Source organism: Ipomoea nil, unplaced genomic scaffold, assembly GCF_001879475.1.
Source record: "Ipomoea nil cultivar Tokyo-kokei standard unplaced genomic scaffold, Asagao_1.1 scaffold0302, whole genome shotgun sequence".
NCBI lineage: Eukaryota > Viridiplantae > Streptophyta > Magnoliopsida > Solanales > Convolvulaceae > Ipomoea > Ipomoea nil.
Window position 1 is genome coordinate 48,417 of NW_017616730.1, and position 20,267 is coordinate 68,683.

General features: G+C 36.0%; 3 protein-coding genes across 4 annotated transcripts; 1 reads left to right on the top strand and 2 right to left on the bottom strand.

Annotated features, from left to right (window-relative positions):
* Nucleotides 1–47: 47 nt before the first annotated feature.
* On the bottom strand, nucleotides 48–2,398 carry LOC109164400 (uncharacterized protein C9orf78 homolog). 2 transcript variants are annotated; one of them, XR_002051397.1, is made up of 7 exons: nucleotides 2,271–2,398; nucleotides 1,881–2,138; nucleotides 1,475–1,598; nucleotides 1,200–1,273; nucleotides 643–800; nucleotides 195–410; nucleotides 48–143 (listed from the first exon to the last, which is right to left on the bottom strand). XR_002051397.1 is itself a non-coding variant. In XM_019312963.1 (6 exons), exons 1-6 carry the CDS (start codon nucleotides 2,339–2,341, stop codon nucleotides 247–249), a joined length of 849 nt encoding a protein of 282 aa, XP_019168508.1. In that variant the 5' UTR covers nucleotides 2,342–2,398; the 3' UTR covers nucleotides 48–246. The 2 variants fall into 2 exon arrangements, 1 of the variants encoding a protein (XP_019168508.1); XM_019312963.1 differs by having other exon boundaries at nucleotides 48–410.
* An 8,610-nt stretch (nucleotides 2,399–11,008) lies between these two features.
* LOC109159520 lies at nucleotides 11,009–15,270 on the bottom strand. The gene is made up of 3 exons (XM_019307624.1): nucleotides 14,730–15,270; nucleotides 13,323–13,490; nucleotides 11,009–11,352 (listed from the first exon to the last, which is right to left on the bottom strand). The coding sequence occupies exons 1-3, from the start codon at nucleotides 15,201–15,203 to the stop codon at nucleotides 11,149–11,151; spliced, it is 846 nt and encodes a 281-aa protein (XP_019163169.1). The 5' UTR covers nucleotides 15,204–15,270; the 3' UTR covers nucleotides 11,009–11,148.
* A 1,109-nt stretch (nucleotides 15,271–16,379) lies between these two features.
* LOC109159513 lies at nucleotides 16,380–20,255 on the top strand. Its single transcript, XM_019307617.1, has 7 exons — nucleotides 16,380–16,817; nucleotides 16,975–17,145; nucleotides 17,362–17,547; nucleotides 18,063–18,193; nucleotides 18,491–18,659; nucleotides 18,817–18,946; nucleotides 19,740–20,255. The coding sequence occupies exons 1-7, from the start codon at nucleotides 16,497–16,499 to the stop codon at nucleotides 19,988–19,990; spliced, it is 1,359 nt and encodes a 452-aa protein (XP_019163162.1). The 5' UTR covers nucleotides 16,380–16,496; the 3' UTR covers nucleotides 19,991–20,255.
* Nucleotides 20,256–20,267: the final 12 nt, after the last annotated feature.

Consider the following 20,267-nt stretch of genomic DNA (forward strand, 5'->3'; position numbering starts at 1 on the left):
GCATAACGTCCCTTCTAAGTATTACATTAATAATTAATAATATTATATAATGTATAAAGTAACCTGAAATGTTTGAACAGCTTCAAATATACAAAGTAATCCTGATACATGTGTAAATGGAACTATAGCCCAGTCAGTTTTGAAGTTAAAGTGCAAGTAAAAACAGATTCAAGAAGCTTATCCAATGCTTTGCACTACGGAACAATGTAAGTAAAAATAGATCCAAGAAGCTCATCCAATGCCCTGCTATCTCCGCATCACACGATGGCGTTCACGTTTCCGGAAACGTTCAAGCATGAACTCATCTGTAGCAGCCTGCCTTCTAACTGCTACATCTGTAACTGAATCATTGGCTATAGATTCCATGCTATTATCCTCAAAATTCCTATCCTTGTATAGTTCAGGATGTTCTGCAAAAGATGTTCACTTTACAATAAAATGGAGGACACACGTAAAAAAAATGATGAAATGAAATTCCTATCCTTTGTATACTAATACAACATGTTTCCAAAAAACCATTATATGCACACATATTCACCCTCATCAAGAAAGGGCCATTTTCTGTAGTATTTTATGTTTGTCACAGTTCCACATCAGCTAGAACATGGTTGGTTAGTTGGCAAGAAACAAATTGTAACTAACCTCTCCTAAGCTTCTCAGCATAATCCTTGCCACGGTGGAAATAGTCTGCAGTATAACTTGATAGAATACTAGAGTCAGTTTTGGTCCGACCCATAAACCTCTTTTCCTGTAGGAGCTTTTTAGCAGCCTCTGTCTCCTCAATATTCTTAAGTTTGTATCTGGAAAACCATAAGTGGATTGTGAAGATATCAATAGCTATAGCTATAGCTATATCTATAGAGTTCATAAGTTAGGGAGATCACCAACCAATTGATTTTCATTCCGACATGTGCAGTGAAGCACAAAGAAACTTCTTCAAACCAATTCACCCATTACATTAAACAATTAAAACTCCTAATTCATCTTATCAATTAGATCTTATATAACCTATGGCCATTTCAACTACTCCATTGTTACCCCTCTCTAAGTACTCAGTTCTTCCCTTCGATTAAGAAAGTTTCCCTAGGAACTTCTTTCTGACAAAAATATAGTAAATAATAATTTGATTTCTACTTTTAAATAAAATTGGGCAAGCATATTATAGAATTATATTTGTTCAAAAAACAATGCAACCATACTCAATGGGGAGCTGAATTTCGGCTATGCCAGTAGTCCATTGAGTAGAGCTTTCTTCTGAATTGCGCCTCTTTACCTAAGGACAGACAAACAAAGAGCATCATAAACACAGCCTATGTGACATGTGATACTTAAACAGACATTTGATAGAGGTGGAGAAGCAATGAGTTTGTGGAATAGGTAGGGCAAAGTATACTTATACTAATCTCCCACAACCAAAAAAAAAAAAAAAAAAAAAATCAACAATAATTTGAGGGAGACAAAAAACTTTGCTCACTTTAAGATGCTCTGGAATTTGATATAGTTCATCCTCAGCACGCTTAACTTCACCGTCAACTTCATTGGTCACATTAATGTTCTTACCCCTTTTCTTTGCTAATTCTTGCTCAATGTATCTCAACCTGCAAAATGGGAGAGATAGTCAGATCCTTTCCGTAATTTAATTTTGAGAAAATGATTCGTATGTATAGGTAACTGTTCCATCCACAAATACAGATTGGCATTGAAAATGTTTTGCTGCTTTGTGGAAAAAAAAAAAAAAAAAAATCGAGAAGGGCATATAAAAACCGGTTTAAGGAATGAAGAATATAAATGCTACGTATTTTAGTAGTGAACTAAACGGTGCGAACTTGAAAGATGAACAATAAAAATAGTAGTTAGGGAACCACTTAAGATTAGGTTACATATTGGGATCTTCAACCATTACGGCAGTTTCCTGTGCAAAAGTATCCTGCAACACCAAGTCATCCTTCTCCCCGTCCCCTTCACCCTTGTCGTTAACCTTCTTGGAGACTAAACCACCCGCCACTCCATTGCTAGAGACGCCGACGCCTACGCCTGCGCCTGCGCCAGGAGCAGGCTGCGCTGTGGTAGGAAGGGCAGGAATTCCTAGCTTCTTCTCCCTCTGCTTCTGAAGAAATTTCACCTCCTCTAGAGCCGATCTGTTTGAACATATAATTAATTAATTTTAATTAAGAGTAAGCGTGTAAACCCTAAAATATAAATGGAGGAGAGAGATGGACCAGATCTCAACCGAATAACAGATATTGAGTGAGTCCAATCATAAGGTATACCTCCTGTCTTGCTCGTCGTCTTCCTCTTCGTCAACAAAACTTCTTTTGCGGAAATTCCTTCCCGTCTTCATCTCCTATCGTTCTACAATGCTGCAGAAGTGCAGAGTATATATTAAGAAAAACTTTACTTTATTGTCCACAGACCCGTTATATAACACCATTAAGTAAGGTTAAAATACTAATTTTGTTTACCTTCATTTTATTAAAATAAAATTATTAAAGATTGCACGAGCCTAGATTTGAACTTGTGACATGCAAGTATGCAACCTAAGGTCCAATTGGTTAAGCTATTTTAGAGATTGTGGGTGATTTATTAAAATAAGACACTTTTGACATATATGGGCAAAAATAGAATACTTTTGAAAAGCAGACAATAATGAAAAAAATACTTTGGGACATGCTTTTGGCGTTAGAAATACACATCTCAGACGCGTATGACATTTTTTCTCTCGAAATAGTGTCCTCAAAGGCTCAGACGCAAATTCGACTTGCATCTGAGGTATTTTATACATCAAATGCAAGTCACACTCGTGCCTGATGTATTTTGTAACATCGAGACATACGCATATGGTAGATGCGTTTCTCGTCCCCGATTTTTTTGGGACTTTTTGTCTTTATTCAAATGAGCACCAATCTCTCGACTCCACCAACAACGGTAACATTAGAATTAGCTGTTGCTACAAAGGCGGAGGGGGAGTCATATTTTGATACCTCAAACGCAGCTTTTGAAGCTCTCGAGAAGGCTCAAGTTGCCGAAAACAACGACGTGAATACCGAGAAGGAAACGGCGGCAACGGTAGCGGCAGCGGAAGATCCTATGGAGGAGGATCCTGCGGGTTTGTTCATAGTGTTCTGTGTCAGGCTTAAACAGCCTAACTCATATTTGCGGCATAAAATGAGTGTGTCGGAGCTTTGTCGAAATTTCAGGTGATCTTTTTGCTCGGTGCTCTGTGAGTATTTTGAATTTTTGGATTTTAATTACTCTATAACTCTTTGGAGCTCGTCTGCTGGTATCTCCACTTGTGAGAAATTTTTCTTACGTATTTTGAAAAGTGAGACGCGTGTCGGACTTGTGTCAAGAGACGCAAGTCGAACTTACGTATCAACTCGCCGGCGTCCGGCATGTCGGACTTGCATCTATCACATATGTGTGTCTTGATGTGACAAAATACATGAGATCCAAGTCAGATTTGTGTCTGGGGACACTATTTCTAGAAAAAAAAAAAAAAAATACCATACGCATATGGGACATGGGTTTCTGACGCCAAATGCATGTCCCAACGTATTTTTTTCCCATTATTGTCCACCTTTCAAAAGTGTCATATTTTTGTCCATGCCAAAAGTGTCCTATTTCAGTAAATGACTCGGAGATGGTTAAGTTTGCGTTTTCTATTCAATTTTTCTTCTTTCTTGCTGGTTTGCCCATTTTCCTTTACTTTCTTTATTGACAAACCCATCTCCTTCTCTTTCTTCATATTTAATTCTCTATAATATTTAAGTTTAAATATGTTAATATAATCGAAAATGACATTTTCAACCACTTTAAAGACAAGAAAAATTTCCCACCATTATTTCAATTGTCTAATTACCAAACAAAATTACATGAAGTTTAATTTGTCCCAATATTATTAACCTTTTAAAACCTAGAATATTTAAATTTTCAGAATATTTAAGTTTAAACTTAAAATGTGAAGAAAGAAAAAAAAGGGATAGCTCAAGTGGCAAAATAGCTTCTTTGTGGAAACGATTCTAGGAATAACATATGTCTTTCTTTGTTTTCCCTCCAACCAAACGAAACAATTTCGGTCTTTGGAATTAAGTAGAAGTTCCTTCCAACCACATGGGTTGCAAGTATTTGCAACAGTGTGTTTATGTAGGACTCGACTGGATCATTTGTAATCATAAAAGGTGTTTTTTTTTACAGTTAAGTGTATGATTTAAAATTATTTGTTCACCCCAAAGAGGTAGGAGCTATTTGTATTCGGGAAGCATTGACTTTGATAAAGGAGCTTGTGTGGGATGGTATTGAATTGGAGACAGATTCATTAGCTTGATGCTCATCTTGTGGTTAAAGCTAGGCAAATTGCACTTTAGAGACATAAGCTTTTCTTTTGTAAATAAGTTTGCAAATTGCGTTGTCCATGTCATTGCAAGAGAAGTCCTTTTCACGTCAAGCTTTATGAATGACACTTTATGTTGTCTGATTTCCTTGTTGATGTTCTTGTTGTAATCCATTAACTCAAGCATGATTGATCAAAGAATTGTTGAAAAAGAAACTAAGATACAAAGAGAGAAAGTGATAGACAAGGCAGGAGGATCTCTTCTTTATTCATTTTTCTGTGTATTACATACAACCATAACACATCTATATATAATATACAAATATAACGGAAGACATAATGGAGACATAAATACAGAACCGTTACAACTGTTATATATCTATAATAATGTCCACATAATGATTATATTTATAACACCCCCCCTTGGACATTATTTGTCCATGACCTTGCCTCGTTAAAAAAACTTGCTAGGAAAATCCTGTGGGAAAAACCTAGACAAGAAAAGAGTATAATAGAAAATATATTCACGCCTCATTAAAAACTTCACTAGGAAAACCACGTGGGAAAAAACCTAGTTGAAGAAAAGAGTACATGATATATGTAGAAATCATATATTGTATTGGTTGCCTCATTAAAAACCTTAACTCAAGAAAACCCTGTGGGAAAAACTTAGTTAAGGGAAAAAGAGTAGAACTATAAGCCTTCAAGGCATAATCTGCATAATCTTCAGGATTTTTGAGTTTGTTCATTTATTAACCAATTTTGCAACTTTTTCCCATTGTCATTATTATATCATACTCATGCCTCGTTAAAAAAAAAAAAAAAAAAAAAAAAAAAAAAAAAAAAAAAAAAAAAACACTAGAAAACCCATTGGGAAAAACCTAGTGAGGAAAAGATTACATGATATGTATATGCTGCAAAAAAGTATAACTATTAGTCCTTTTAAGACCCAATCTTACATGATTGACCAAACTACAGGATTGACTCGAGTGAATGTACTTCCTGTCTTCCCCTGAAGATAACAATCTTCAAATTCTATATTGCCTGTAAAATCATTGTTTCTAAAGGGTGTAGAGAAGGGATATATGGTACAATCTTCAGGATTGTCATCATATTTTCTTATGATCATCTGGACTAATAAAATTATTTATAGTTTATATTTTGTTGCTCCCCCTAAATATAATAATTTTTCTTTACCTACACATATCAATCTTATGAATATTTGTAGGTATACATTTGTTAACTTGTCACTAGAGCAAACCTTCTGAACAAATATTTTATCACTCTTCTGGAGTTCATGTGGATTAAGGTATTTTATATCATGAAAAACTATATACGTTTTTATCCGTAACAAGTATGATGACTTCATGCCAAAAAGCATCAATACGAGTATTTGTACCTTGATTTGCTATTCGTTATCTCATCTCATAACTTAACATCATTAAACTCTTTATATATTTCATTGATGTTTACACCATAAATATTGACTGAGATAATAAATAAGTCCATTATCAACTCTTTATTGAGCACATAATGGTACATATTATTCCTTCTATATGAGAATAATAACCCCATTCGCAACTCTCTAAAAAGTAAATAATGGCACTTAAATAAATCCTCATTTCGGGAATTATAAATCCATTAGGGATTTTCAAGATAAACTAGAGGATATTTAGGATATTTTCAAGAGGAAACGAGTTTCCCAATCACATATAACATTACTAGGCATGTTTATGATAATATATTTTCATAATTTGTTATGGGGGAGAAAATACTTTTAATCAATTTATTGACTATAAGAAAAATCATAGTTAGTAACTTACTAACTTTTATACTTCTTATTTTGTGATTTTCATTCATCACATTTTGAGAAAATCCATCAAGGATTTTAAATATAAGTAACAAGTTACTCATATAAATATGTGATAACTATAACTATTAGCTACATATCTAATTTATTTACTGCTAGTTTTATTGAATAGCGGAATATAAAGCCATGACTAATATTGGGTCTCTGCGAAAACCCTTAACTCGCCTTTTATTAGCAAGTTTTGATTTGTATGCCTTAATTGCTGTTTTCTAGCAAAACAGTTAGCACGCTGCAGTCGTTATACTACTGTTTTCATTTCTGGATCCAGATTTAAGTATTTATATGAGCAATAGAGGCAAAATATGTTGTCGACAACTGTAATAACTTTGTAAATATGTTTTATACACATGGCAATTTTGTATCAACCAAATATATGGCATTTCCCAAGAGTATTTGAATTTGGTTGTTCCGCTTCCCCAGTATTTTAGTTATTTGGTGCACCTACAATTTTACTGGGGGTTTTCGCCTTCTAGACGAATATCTTCAGGATAAAATTTCTATATTTTTGGAGTGACGAAATTTCTTCACTAGATCTAGATTTGCAAATTCTTAAACCAATATATGTTTCTGGCATAATGGTAGAGATGTTTAGTCCTAGTTGGGGATTTCAACTCTTAAAATATTTTCTATGGACTTAGTCACTCATTCAGATTTCTAGCAGATAATTTATTCAATGTCCGAACTTCTGGTTCTATAAGGCTAGTACATGGGTTTGAAGATTTTTATCAATTTCTCGGCATTTAATTAATTAGAAATTTCAAATCTCCCCCTAATGCCGAGAAAAGATCTTATAATGCAACCAATATCACTGTTGATTTCTCATAATAGGATACAGCTAGAAGGGTTGCGTACTAAAAAAAAAATTGAACGCAGATAGGGAAATGCATCATGTACTAGCGTATGTGATATGTAGTGGATCAGGATATTGGTTATTCAATTTTTGAAGGTCCCCAAAAAAAACACATTTCCTCCAAAATTGCGTAATTTGCTTTCCAAACAAAGCTCTATTAAGATTTAGAGCTTTCGTTAAAAAATATGATATAGTTTATCTTAACTAATTGTTTTAGTAAAATTAGATAAAAAAGTGAAATACTCAACATACTATGTCGTATGGAGTGAACTAATCAAGATAACATATCATAATTTCGTCTATGGATCATGCTTTCTAAAAACGAAGTATCAATTCGGATTCATGACAAATATTCTTTTTGACAATTTGCCATAGCAAAATATCACAGTGATATATACATGCACACAATTGTCAATATAAAAGAATTATGAAATATTGTCTTTGAGAAAAACACTTATCTGGTTTGTTTCAGAATATTGTTTGACAATTTTATGGCGATCACATGATCTTTTCTGATATTTGTAATGCCATTATTGTTTCTCACATATTTGACAAAGGATAGCCAAAATATCATAGATATTTTATTACCATAAAAGAAAGTGCAATTGTTAGTCTTTTACTTGCCGTTGCCACGATGATGCGTGACCCAAGCCAATCATCGGACAACAACCATATAGATATTAGTCACCCAAGGTAATAACTAAACATTTTTAATAGTCGATAAAGACATGTGTTCAGGAAAATATGGTCACATGCACATAGGAATCCACCTGCAAAATATTAGCAGCCATAGCATCTGGGTGTTATTTGCCTAGGCGAAGCAGGTTGCTTCCCTTTCACCAAATTGGTCTTAGTGCATTCCTCCATGTAGTGCTCTTGGCTAAAACAATTAGTACAGAACCAGGGAAGCACTTCAAATTCCACCAATTGGGAAAATAGTTCACCATTTGTCATCATGACAAGGATTTCATCCACAGGATGGTAAGAAGAATCAATTTCAATTGGCACACGGGTATAGTCATGGCCACGTTTTGCAGCCATATTACCATAACCATGCTGGTTAAAAACAGCAGAGGGATAACCAGAGCCACAAAACCCCATTAAAAAAACTTGCAAAAGGGGTCCTCATAATTGTAAAAGTATGGTCATTCTTTCCTGAAGTAATTGTCTAAATTGAATAAGCATTTTATGTACAGTCCTAGGAGAACAATTCCAGGAGGAATCTGAAGTCCTTAGGAACAATGGTGAAAACACTACGGCAAACTGATGTTTCTAATAGCAAACTGGAGTATGCCACAAAACTATTAAGAAGAATTATAATGTAGGTCTTGCTTGAAATTCTTTTTGCCACTTCTTCCCATGGCCCAGGGCTTAAAAGCAACTTTTAACAGCAAGCCCTCCAACTCAATAAATGAAAAGCAATATAATTATCAATTTTCCGTTGTTCATAGCATAGCCAAAAAAGTAAACCCAGACTTCCCTCATTATTTGAGAGTAAAATGATTTGTAGCTATGATTGAGGTTGCATTTTGGGGGTTAGATTCAAGAGGCAACCTATGACTATGGAGATATATCAAATAATAATATTGCAAAGGAAATCCAATAAATTCAATCTGACCTGCTATGAAAATTCAGCGGCTTCTTGCGGCTATGAAAATTCAGCGGCTCTAGCGACGGAACACCGACCGCCTTTCCAGGGCGGAGAGAAGATCAATTCCAGCAACTTCCAGCGCGGATGGGAGATCGATTGCCGACGTCAAGTCCGGATCGCTGGCTGATTCCAAGGCGGGGAGGCCGACGATCTGTTATGCTCACCTACGCAATCGACCGTCAAGTCTCTGGCGTCCCTGGTCCGCTTTCGCCTTCCGCAACTTCCCATAGCAGGATCGGTCGACGAAGAGGGTACGAATTTGGATCGCCACGGAGAAGTCGAGGGACACGCGGAGCTTTCCGATCTGGATTGTCCCAGCCTTCGCAGACGGCTTCAACCAGAGGGATAAATTTCGTTCGGCCCAAGTCTACAAGGATGTCCGTTCGGCCCAAGTCTACAAGGATGTCGCGAACACGATCCAGGTTTTGTTCGATCGAGTCTAAAAGCAATCGACCCCTTTCCATAACCGTCTCAATGAGGTGGAACCTTTGAGCCGAACAGATCGCCGGAAAAAGGTGGTCGTCGGTGCCGGAAAAAGCGTTGACATGTCTTCGGCCGAAACCTCAGTTGGCTAGAGCACGGGCTGATAACGTGTTGTAATCCATTAACTCAAGCATGATTGATCAAAGAATTGTTGAAAAAGAAACTAAGATACAAAGAGAGAAAGTGATAGACAAGGCAGGAGGATCTCTTCTTTATTCATTTTTCTGTGTATTAGATACAACCATAACACATCTATATATAATATACAAATATAACGGAAGACATAATGGAGACATAAATACAGAACCGTTACAACTGTTATATAATCTATAATAATGTCCACATAATGATTATATTTATAACAGTTCTATCTTTTTTATCTTAATAATTCACTCTTTTAATTTTTTTAAGTCAAATTTAAAATGTATTAAAAATGTTAAAGAAAAAAATTGAGTTGACAAATGAATAGTAATTTAAGTGGTGGGTCACACAACAATCATTATGCTATGGACGCGTGTCCAGCATGTATTGTGGACACGGTAACGGTGCCGTTAGTGGCACCGTTATCTTCCACAATTTTTTTTTTTTTAAATTTCAGACCACTTTGTTATAGGAGCATATGTTCATAATTTTATTACTATATGTTCATAATTGTAAATTCATAATGTCAGAGCTCTGTGTTCATAATTCCATAACTGTACATTCAAAATTGCATAACTGTACATTCATAATTCCGTAATTGTACATTCATAATTCAATAACTGTAAATTCATAATTTCCGAAGCTCTATGTTCACAATTTTAGAGCTCTATGTTCATAATTTTATCACTATATATATGTTCATAATTGTAAGTTCATAATGTCAGAAGTCAGAACTCTGTGTTCATAATTCCATAACTGTACATTCATAATTCCATAACTGTACATTCATAATGCCACAAACGAATAACGCCGTTAACGGCGAGACAAAATCAAATTTTTTTTTACTAGAAGGCCGCGTTTTCCCTGAAAACAACGTCGTTTCCCACGAGTCCACAACATAATTTGCGGTCACACAAGCTCACACTATCGGTCTGCTTTGATAACTCTAAACAACAATAATAATAAAATAGAGGCGGGTAACCAGAACCAAGTTTATCAGAGTATTAGTTTGGTAACCACAAGGTCCCAAATTTAACATCTAGCGAGTATGATATTGGGCTATTGGCCTTCTTGGTAGGAAACTTAGGTTGGTTTATCTCATTATAATCTTTCAATCATTATTGTGTGGACCATGGTCCATACAAGTTGTGTGGACCATATTTTGTATACAGTAAAATAATGTATATTCAGTACAAAAATAATGTACATTCAGTACAAAAATAATGTACATTAGATTCAGGGGATGTACATTATTTTTGTACTGAGTGTACATTATATTATATAATGTACATTCAGTACAAAAATAATGTACATTTAGTATATTAAACATGTATTTTTTATTATGGTCCACATAACACTGTGTGGACCATGGTTCACACAATAACTTGCCATAATCTTTGGCCGATTAGGATCAGAATGTGAGATTTATCCAATGCACATATTGAACAAGTGAATACAAGTTTCCCTTATCATCCCAAAAAATTATGCATAAAAAATTGATAACTTGCAAGATCATTATTTTATTATTTAGATCCAAACCAAAATTTTTAAGTAAATATTTAGTATGTGATATTTATAACAGTTATTTTATATTCATTGGTTATGAGTGACCATATCATAAATTATGTAATGGTAGGAAACTTAGGATCAAACATTATCCTATTTGGATTTTCCGTTCAAAGATTTCCATGGTAAAAAATCATTGTAATTTCATCCCTGTTAATTGTGTCCAATTCTCGAATTAAGGTCTAATAAATGTAGAATTCATTTGTGAGAAGAAAAAAAAAAACGGAATTAACAATAGTATAATAATTACAAAGCCACTAAACAGATGGACGATTGCTGTGATACATTCTCTGTGCTTCTTCTCGAACACAAGTTAGGTTAACTTTGATCTCGTTACAGATTCTACTTTCAAGAATGCGTACGGGCAACCATAACTTAGGCTCCACGCGGACAACATAGAATAGAGTTGTATGTAATTCTTGGCATACTGAAGAATCACGAGGTTCTCCCCATGTATTGCACTGTAACATACAAAGCAAGTTGCAAAAATCTCAGAATAAATTTATCAAGTTTTTTACTAGTGAATACCACAGGAAAAGCAGAATGGAAATGATTTTATAATTCTAAACCAAACTCTTAAGTGTAATGTCCTCGATTGTGCCTATCTTACACTCCCAAAGTATATTTTAGTTTCAAACTTCATTGCCTGTAAAGTAAAGCTGCAAGATTGCAAGAGTGCAATAAATCTAGAATAATTGAATAGGTATAAAGACGAGAGCTCAAACTTCCAACAAACTCCAGCTTTTACAGGGCATTCATACAGAAGGAACATAACAACTGATGAAAGAAGAGACTGTAGAGGTGACTATCGGCCACCAGCAGGCAGCAGGGGCTTTGGGCTTAATTGCTACCAGACTGCCAACACCATGGCAAACCACCAATTGCCACATCTGTGATTGCACTCAATCTCATAAACACAAGAATTCCACCAAACACATAGCCCATATTGATGAAGTAAACACGAATCAGCCAAAGGGGCATTCTTGTATTTTTCCTTCTCTTCATTCTGTTATAACTACCAAGCATATATAACTAGGCACTGTAACTTCTTCTTGTTCTAGTTTTTCCATTAAGCAATAAAGCATTTTCCAGTTCCTTCCAGTTTAAGCTCTCTGTTTACTCAAGCTATGGAGATCTTGCAGGAAAATGGGTTTTTGGAAGCCAAACCCGCACAAACACCAGTCACTACAGGGCAAATACTTAGCAACCTGGAGGGGACATTACTTGACAAACCTGAGGTGTATAGAAGACTGGTTGGTAAGCTTCTGTATCTAACAAGCACCAAGCCAGACATTTCATATGATGTTCAACAACTAAGTCAATTTGTGGACAAGCCTAGAAACACACACTTTACTGCTGCTCATAGGGTGCTAAGATACCTCAAAGGTTCTCCTGGAAAGGGACTATTTTATGATTTTATCCGACAGGTTCTCACATTAAACTACAAGGCTTTTCTGATTCAGACTGGGCAACATGCACAGAAACCAGGAAATCTATATCTGGCTACTGCATCTACCTTGGACAATCCCTAATTTCATGGAAAGCTAAGAAGCAGGCCACAGTATCAAGATCCTCATCTGAGGCAGAGTACAGGGCACTAGCCTCTATTCCTTTACAGTGTGTGAAATCCAGTGGCTTCTTTACTTATTAGCTGATCTGAACATGAAGTTTAATAGCCCTATTGCTCTATTCTGTGACAATCGTTCTGCTATTGCAATAGGAGAGAATCATTTCTTCCATGAAGGCATGAATGCATGAACGCACCAAACACATCGAAATATATTGTCATGTGATCAAGCAAAAGATTCATGAAGGGGTGATCAAATTGCTATACATTCCATCACATAAGCAAGTTGCAGATGGCTTCACCAAAGCATTGTCAAAACCGGTATTTGACGTCTTCCATTCTAAGCTGGGCCTTCAAGACCTTCATGCTCCATCTTACGGGGGTGATGAAGTGAACACGAATCAGCCAAAGGGGCATTCTTGTATTTTTCCTTCTCTTCATTCTGTTATAACTACCAAGCATGTATAACTAGGCACCGTAACTTCTTCTTGTTCTAGTTTTTCCATTAAGCAATAAACCATTTTCCAGTTCCTTCCAGTTTAAGCTCTCTGTTTACTCAACCTAACATGATCTGAGCTCTTCCATAACATATCATCCAGTAACTACTACAGCCAGCCAACAAAGCAAGAAACCACTAGCCCAACAAGCACATGTGCACAAACCAATACTCCTCAAACAGTAAAAAGGATCATGACAAGAAATAAAACTTCAAAACTCTCAATAGATTGTGTAATGACTATAAATAACCAGAGCCAAAATAATAATAATAATAATAATAATAATAATAATAATAATAATAAACTTTAAGATGAGAGGCATGTAAAGAAGATGCAGAAATAAAGCAACAAGGGGAAGAACTTGAACCTGTTCAACCGACCACTTTCCTTCAAAGACTTGAAAGTCACCTTCTATCATCTTAAAGTCAATATCACGCCTTTGACCATATGGAAGGATTTGGAGATCTTTCTCGTAACAATCTAAAATACCTTTAGCATCAAATTTCATCCCAAATGCAATGTTTTGTTGTCCAATCTGTTCAAGGCAGCAGCAGTAGTAAAAGAAGTCCAGTTTCACAACAAATTTAGCAAGAAAAAGTTAAATGCAGCTCTCATTGATATTTTATCACCATGGTCAAGTTTTGACATTTGCAAATAAAATATTTAAAATGCAGATTGGGTAAATAAGCAACCATAACAGGGCGTTTGGTTGGAGGGGGGGAATTATGTGGGAAAGGAATTGTAATTCCATGGGAGTTGAATTACTGGGAATAAAGTGGGAATTTAAATTCCAGTGTTTGGTTGACAAGAATAGAATTACTGTGAATTTCAATTCCAATGTTTGGTATACATGGGAATTGAAAGGGAATAAGTAGTATAAAGTCAAAAATGTCCATTATTATTGTTAGACATTAATTTTAGGTTAAAAAAGGAATAGGTAATTTTGACTCATCACTATCTTTTTTCCTCAGAAATTAAAATCCTAGGGGGGGACATGGGATTTTAATTCCATGAAAATGGGGGAATTGCAATTCCCTCCAACCAAACTACGGAATTTAATGGCCTTTGGAATTAGGTGGGAATTAAGTGGGAAGGGAATTTAAAATCCCTCCAACCAAACACCCTGTAAAAGAAAGCAGTAATGGTGCATTGGCCTGAATAGGAAAGAAGAATATCCATCAGGTTTTATAGGTAAGCACCTTCAAGTTAATGTGGTCAACTTTATTGCCCCTAAACACTAATGGATCTGCTAATTAGGATAGTGTGAGCCTGTGAGTTAATTGATAATACAGCGGGAATATCTTTTTAAGTGATCAAGCTTGTCCTCTTTACACACAGATGAATAAAAGCACCAAAAGCTGCAATAACTTTAACTTGACTTATCACTTATCCTCCTACTTTTCCTTTCAAAAAAATGGGAAAACGGGGCAATTGCAGAGTTAAACAACAAGGTGTAAGTGGCTAAAGAAGTTAAGGGGGCCTCTGAGAGGAACTAAGTCATTAAGCTGAGGAAGTAGGAACTATTGAGAGTATCAGATTTTGCATTGGAGACACATAGTACGTTGATCCGGTTTACAAAGGGCAAGGGCAAATGTAGATAACTAGTACTAAAACTAGACTAGTACATCTTGGAGAGTCCAAAAACTTGATCCCACGGCGTCCGGATTTAAAGCATGGTTTTGGAATTGATCTTAACGGAGAAAATAAAGGGGAGAGGCAAGATGAGCAAAAGAAGAAATATTGGAGATATACTTAAAACAAACAGTAAGGGTACCTGAAAAAGACGGGCGAAATTGGGCTCTTTCTGAAGCAACTGGCTGACTGCAAGACCAGGAATGAAGTCTGCTAATCTTTCATAATCCGTCAGGACGTCCCAGACAGTCTGGAGGCTGGCATTCACGGCAACTTTGGACCTAATCGTGCGTTGATTTTTGCCCGTCTTTTCAATCACAAGTTCAATGCCATCATCGAGTACAACTTCCCCGCCCGCCTCAGAGAAGCCATCCGAACACGAAACCTCGACGCCGTCTGGCGAAGCGTTCGAACCCCATTTTGCAGAAGATGTAAATTTGGCCGGTGAATATTTCCGACAAGTAAGGTTAGGGTTTGTGCAGAAAATTAGGGCTGGGGCAGGGGCTGTGGGTGTATAGGAATGGAAACCGGCTCGCACACAGCAGTAGTACGGCAACCGGCGCCCTGCCGGATATTGCCAGTCTATTGGAAAATGGAAGCTCACCTTGGTTTGCATTTCTATTTGGGAATAGACAATACTCACTTTATCCGCTGTTTTATTTTCGTATTACAGTATTATTACTGATTCGTGTGCGTGTCAGCGTGCGTATTAGAGCATTCACATTAGTTGGGAAGAATATGGAGATAATGTAAAAGTAATTAGGAGAGAAAATGTGGAAAAGGGAAAAAAAAAATTAAAAAACCAAAATTAAAAAACAAACAAAAAAAAATAAAAAAAAAAACCTGTCAGGCGCGCCGTTCGGTGCGCCTGACGCGCCCGTGTGGGCGGGCTGCTGTGCACGAAACGCGCACAGCAACCCCTTTTTTCTTTTCTTTCTCTTTCTTCTTTTTCTGCCATTCTCCCTTCATTTGCAGTATGAATATCTCCACAATTATCCCCACCCCACATTTGTTATTATCTCCATTGAGAAGAATTAATACTGAAATCTCCCCATAATATGGGGAAGTGTGGATGCTCTTAGAATTGGGGGATAATGTAAAGGTGATTAGGAGAGAGAATGTGGGAAGGGGAGGAAACAAAAAACAAAAAAAAACAAAAATCAAAAATTATCTCGTGTGGGCGGGCTGCTGTGCGCGAAACGCGCACAACAGCCTCTTTTTTCTTCTCTTTCTTTTTATTCTTTTTCTGCATTCTCCTTGAATTTGCAGGAGAAATATCTCCACCAATAACTCCCCCCACACTTGTTATTATCCCCACCCGAGATAATTCATCTGACATTATTTCCATAATATCCACTGATGTGGATGCTCTTATCCATTACTGGAGGGGTTTTTTAATAAAATATTTTTATATTTGGTCTATGCTATTATTATCTAAAAACATAATAATATAATTATAATAATAATTTAGTTTTAGAAAGTTATAGCCTCTAATAAGAATATGGCATAGTTTTCTACTTAATTTTTTTAATTAAAGTATTATGTTACTTCTTTCAACTACTGAATCACAAAAAGTCAATATCATCGCAAGTCCAACTTGGATATCATTAGACCACATAGTCCTAGTAATAATAATAAGGAGATTTAAACTAACTAAATGTATTAATTATTTTTTTCAAATAATTTATCAAACATATTAATTATTTTCATATTAATTAATTCTAAAATTATTCCCATCAAATATTATGATTAGAAACCAAAACCTCGACAAACTAAAACAAAAGATTCTTGCCCTTGCCCACAAGCAAAAAGTAGAAATGGGAAATGCTCTTCCCCATTGCTTGACAGTTGACACTCGAAGGCCAACCCAAAGCCCTGAAATCTGGAACTGCCGATGAAGTAAGTGACGATGAACACGAATGGCAACAACAAAGATGATGGGAAAGGAATAGCAGGAGGAGGAGATGAGGCTTGTTGGATGGGCAACAAGGTGAAGGAATTCTTGAAGAAGGAAGTTCCGGAGTGGGACGACGAAGCGAACGCGAGAGCAAGGTTCAAGGCATTCAGCGGCCAGAGGTGTGATTGGGAGCCCCTCTACCTTTTCTGGCGGGACTTGATTCTCAAGGTTGCTCGACACCTCCGCGTCTTTATCATTCGTCCTTCTCAGGTTAAGATGATCTGGTTCAGCAGAGCAGACGGCTTGTCCCCTTTGTGCCTCGATCGAGTGCTGGTAAGAAAGATTCCAGCTTCTCAGTTTTTGTCCAATTTGTTTCTTTCTTATAACCCTCGTAACACTTAAATAGTTCTGTCTACTACTGCACATGCATATTGATTGATTAGGGTCTGCGCTCTGGTTCAATTTACAAATCTAACCCTTTACATTTCAGCTCCAAATGTATAACTCCGGTGAACTCTTGTGGAATGCCCGACTCATGGACCCTACTAGTGGGCAAATCTCTCGAACTTTCTATAGATTAGCTGATATGATGCGTTTTTCTAGACCATCAGCTCAAGAAACCCTTGTTGAAGATTATTACATACTATCAACGTTGTTAGAGGTTTGTGCTTTTGTCTTTTGTCTCTCAAGTCTCAATGCTTGTAGATTGTAGCCTTCATTAATCCTTTCCTATTCATTATTTTGGAAATTACATATTCTTCAATTCATTCAATATCATCTCCTTGTCTACCTCTATGTTGTTGTGTTTTCCCCTTTACCTAGATTGAGCCTAAATGATGAGTGAACATCATTAAATCTCTAATCCCATGAATGCTAGGAAAAAGCTCTTGAAGTTATCCAAGTTTTGTGTGAAAACCACTGGACGTCTTCATGCATTATTACACTGAGGAATTTCCAGGAAATTTGTGGGGGAACGAAGGAAGCATATGCCATACTGGGTCACTTGTCAGGGGCTGGGAAAGCAAAGTACCTTGCCATCACCAACAAGAGAGATCAAGTAGAGGTAAAATCAATTGTTTTTTATTTATTTTTCCGTCTTTTAGCATGAGTAGTAGACTAGTAGTAGATGACATGGACAATAAATTGGAAAGAATAAGAAAATTAGAGGTTGTTAGTAAGCCCCCTTATTAAAATATGAAGAGTCTACTCTCACAGCTAGCTAGTGTAGACCAGATTGGTAGGCAGATTAGGCTGGATTGACTTATCTAATAAAGCAAATCCAAATATTCAATTTATTGCATGTGTATGGATGGCCACTTTCTTTTGCTACCAAATGAAGTGAGTTGCCATTCTTGTGATCTGGTTCTCTTAAAGTTTTACATCAGAGAACTTGATCTATCAGTATTACTTCCTATGTTATGATCAAAGTAACCCAGAGAAAGTTCAACTTCATAGCCAGGTGTTCAAAGAGTCTGTTGGTACGTGAACATTGGGAATTTCATCAGAATTCTAGTGGATAAGTGTTTGTAGAGTTGGCTATTGTTTGCTAAGCTGATGTAGTGTAGCTCTTTCTTGCAGGGAGTGAAAGTTTCTCTTTCTGGAAAATCTTCTATAGGGACGACAGGTTTAGATTACAATTTGCTGCATTTAAATTGGACAGCAGATAAGCTTGATCAGCAGCGGGAAGTGATCGATCAGCGCTATAGTAGGCATGGATGTTATCCTTCTGAATACTAAACTTACCTCTAACTCATTCCAATCTTAGATTGCATAATGCAAAGTGGGACAATAAAATAACATGGTATTTCTAAGCCAATGACATGAATAAGTTTACCCAAAAACCGTTGCCATAGATTTATTGCGTGGTTACCACTTACCATTTATAAGAGCCTTTTGGTCTATAGTACAGTCAAATGTTAAATTTAATCTGTCCTCAGTCATCAACTCTAACTTAGTCAAATTGTAATACCTTCTGTTTAACAGTTAGGCACTTGCTCTTTGTGCAGGTTTAAGAATTCCGCTTTAGCTTCTTTAAAGTCTGGCAACAAAAAAGCTGCTTTAAGGCATGCAAGGGAAATGAAACTGGCATCTCAAAGTAGAGAAAAATGTACACTGCTTCTGAACCAAGTTGAGCAAGTCTTGAGAATTATTGCAGATGCAGAATCCTCAAAACAGGTCAGTATCATTTTTACTCCTGCCTGACTCCTTCTTCTGTTACATCAATGCTTAATCTAAACACAAAATTGCTGAACTCACATGGATTGGACAACTGTTGGAACTGAAGTTTTAAAATTTTGTAATTCTTATTTCACATTTTGCTCACAAATGGCAGGTTTCTGAAGCAATCCGAGTTGGTATGCAAACTATTAAAGAATATAGGATTAGTGTTGAAGATGTTGAGCTCAGTTTAGAGGAACTTGACAAATATATTGAATCACAAAACCAAGTCAATGAAGTTCTAGGTATTCTTCTCATCCTTAATAAAGCATCTTGATTGCACTCTAATGGAACTGATACTTGTTGATGACTATAAAATTATTATTTGTGGATCGAGGTTTTAATTGATCAATCTTATTATTAAAGAAAGCACATATTCAATGCATCTCATAATTTATTAAATGAACCATGTTTGCATAAAAGCTTTTGCTTTAGGGAATAGGAAACATCATCAAACAAGGTTAGCAATCCTGTTTAGTGTAATATCTGCTAATTTTTTCATAAGTTCCCAGCACCACTGCTAATAGGAACTGATTCAGCTACATGAAATGCTATTATGATTAAGCAACCAGTTCTTTCATTTTTAATGTTGGTCTTGTTGGTAAATTACATTACACTCCATTAATTAATATCAATGACATTTTATACTGGGAAAAGGGTCAAATGTGTCCTCATACTTTTTAGTGAAACTGCAATTGGGTATCTCAACTTTTTTTTTTTTTTTTATAAAGTGCAATCAAAGTTTTGAACTTCTAATTTCATGCAATTCAGTTCCAATCTTTAAAAAATGATAACAATCTGTTTAATTGCACAAAATTGGAATCTAATTACAAGAAATTGGGAGTTCATAACCTTAATTGCACAAAATTGGAAGTTCAAAACCTTGATTGCACTTTTTTTTTTAGTTGAGGTGCCTTTTTTTGCTAAAAGAGGATATATTTGGCCCTTTATCCCCTTTATTATACTACTACCTAAATTTGGCAATCGATTACAGCTTTATGTGGTTGTTATATGGTTGTTATATGGTATTAAATACAGCATGTGCAGAAACTGAGGACGAAGGTATTGAAGATGAGCTAAAAAATCTGGAAGCTGAAATTGCAGAAACAGTCCAGACACCGATTGCAGTAGCTGAATCTCAGGGAACCTCTAATACATTGAGTAATTTGAGTGGTGCTCTATTAAAACTTCATCTTACAGACAATGTAGCTGAGAAACTGGTGGTACAATCTTCAATGGAGTGTATGCCCAAAGAAAAATCAAAAGATGCCAATCTTGAAGCTGCTTAACATCAATTTGGCAGCTCCCACAAAAAAACGCCATTGTTTTGTTTTGTTTTACATTGATGAGTAAATTAGTGCACTCTAGCAGTTAAATGAGACAATTGTAGGAGCAATTTTCAGAAAGAGTTAGTATCATAGCATTGTTATATACGGAGTAATACTAGTGTGTTTAAATCCATGTTGCAATGCAATACGCATAGTTTGCAGCTTGTGAAATATCAGCTATTCTGTAAATGCTTATTTTAAACACCTATTCCATTAGTATTTAGTAGATGTGTTTAAG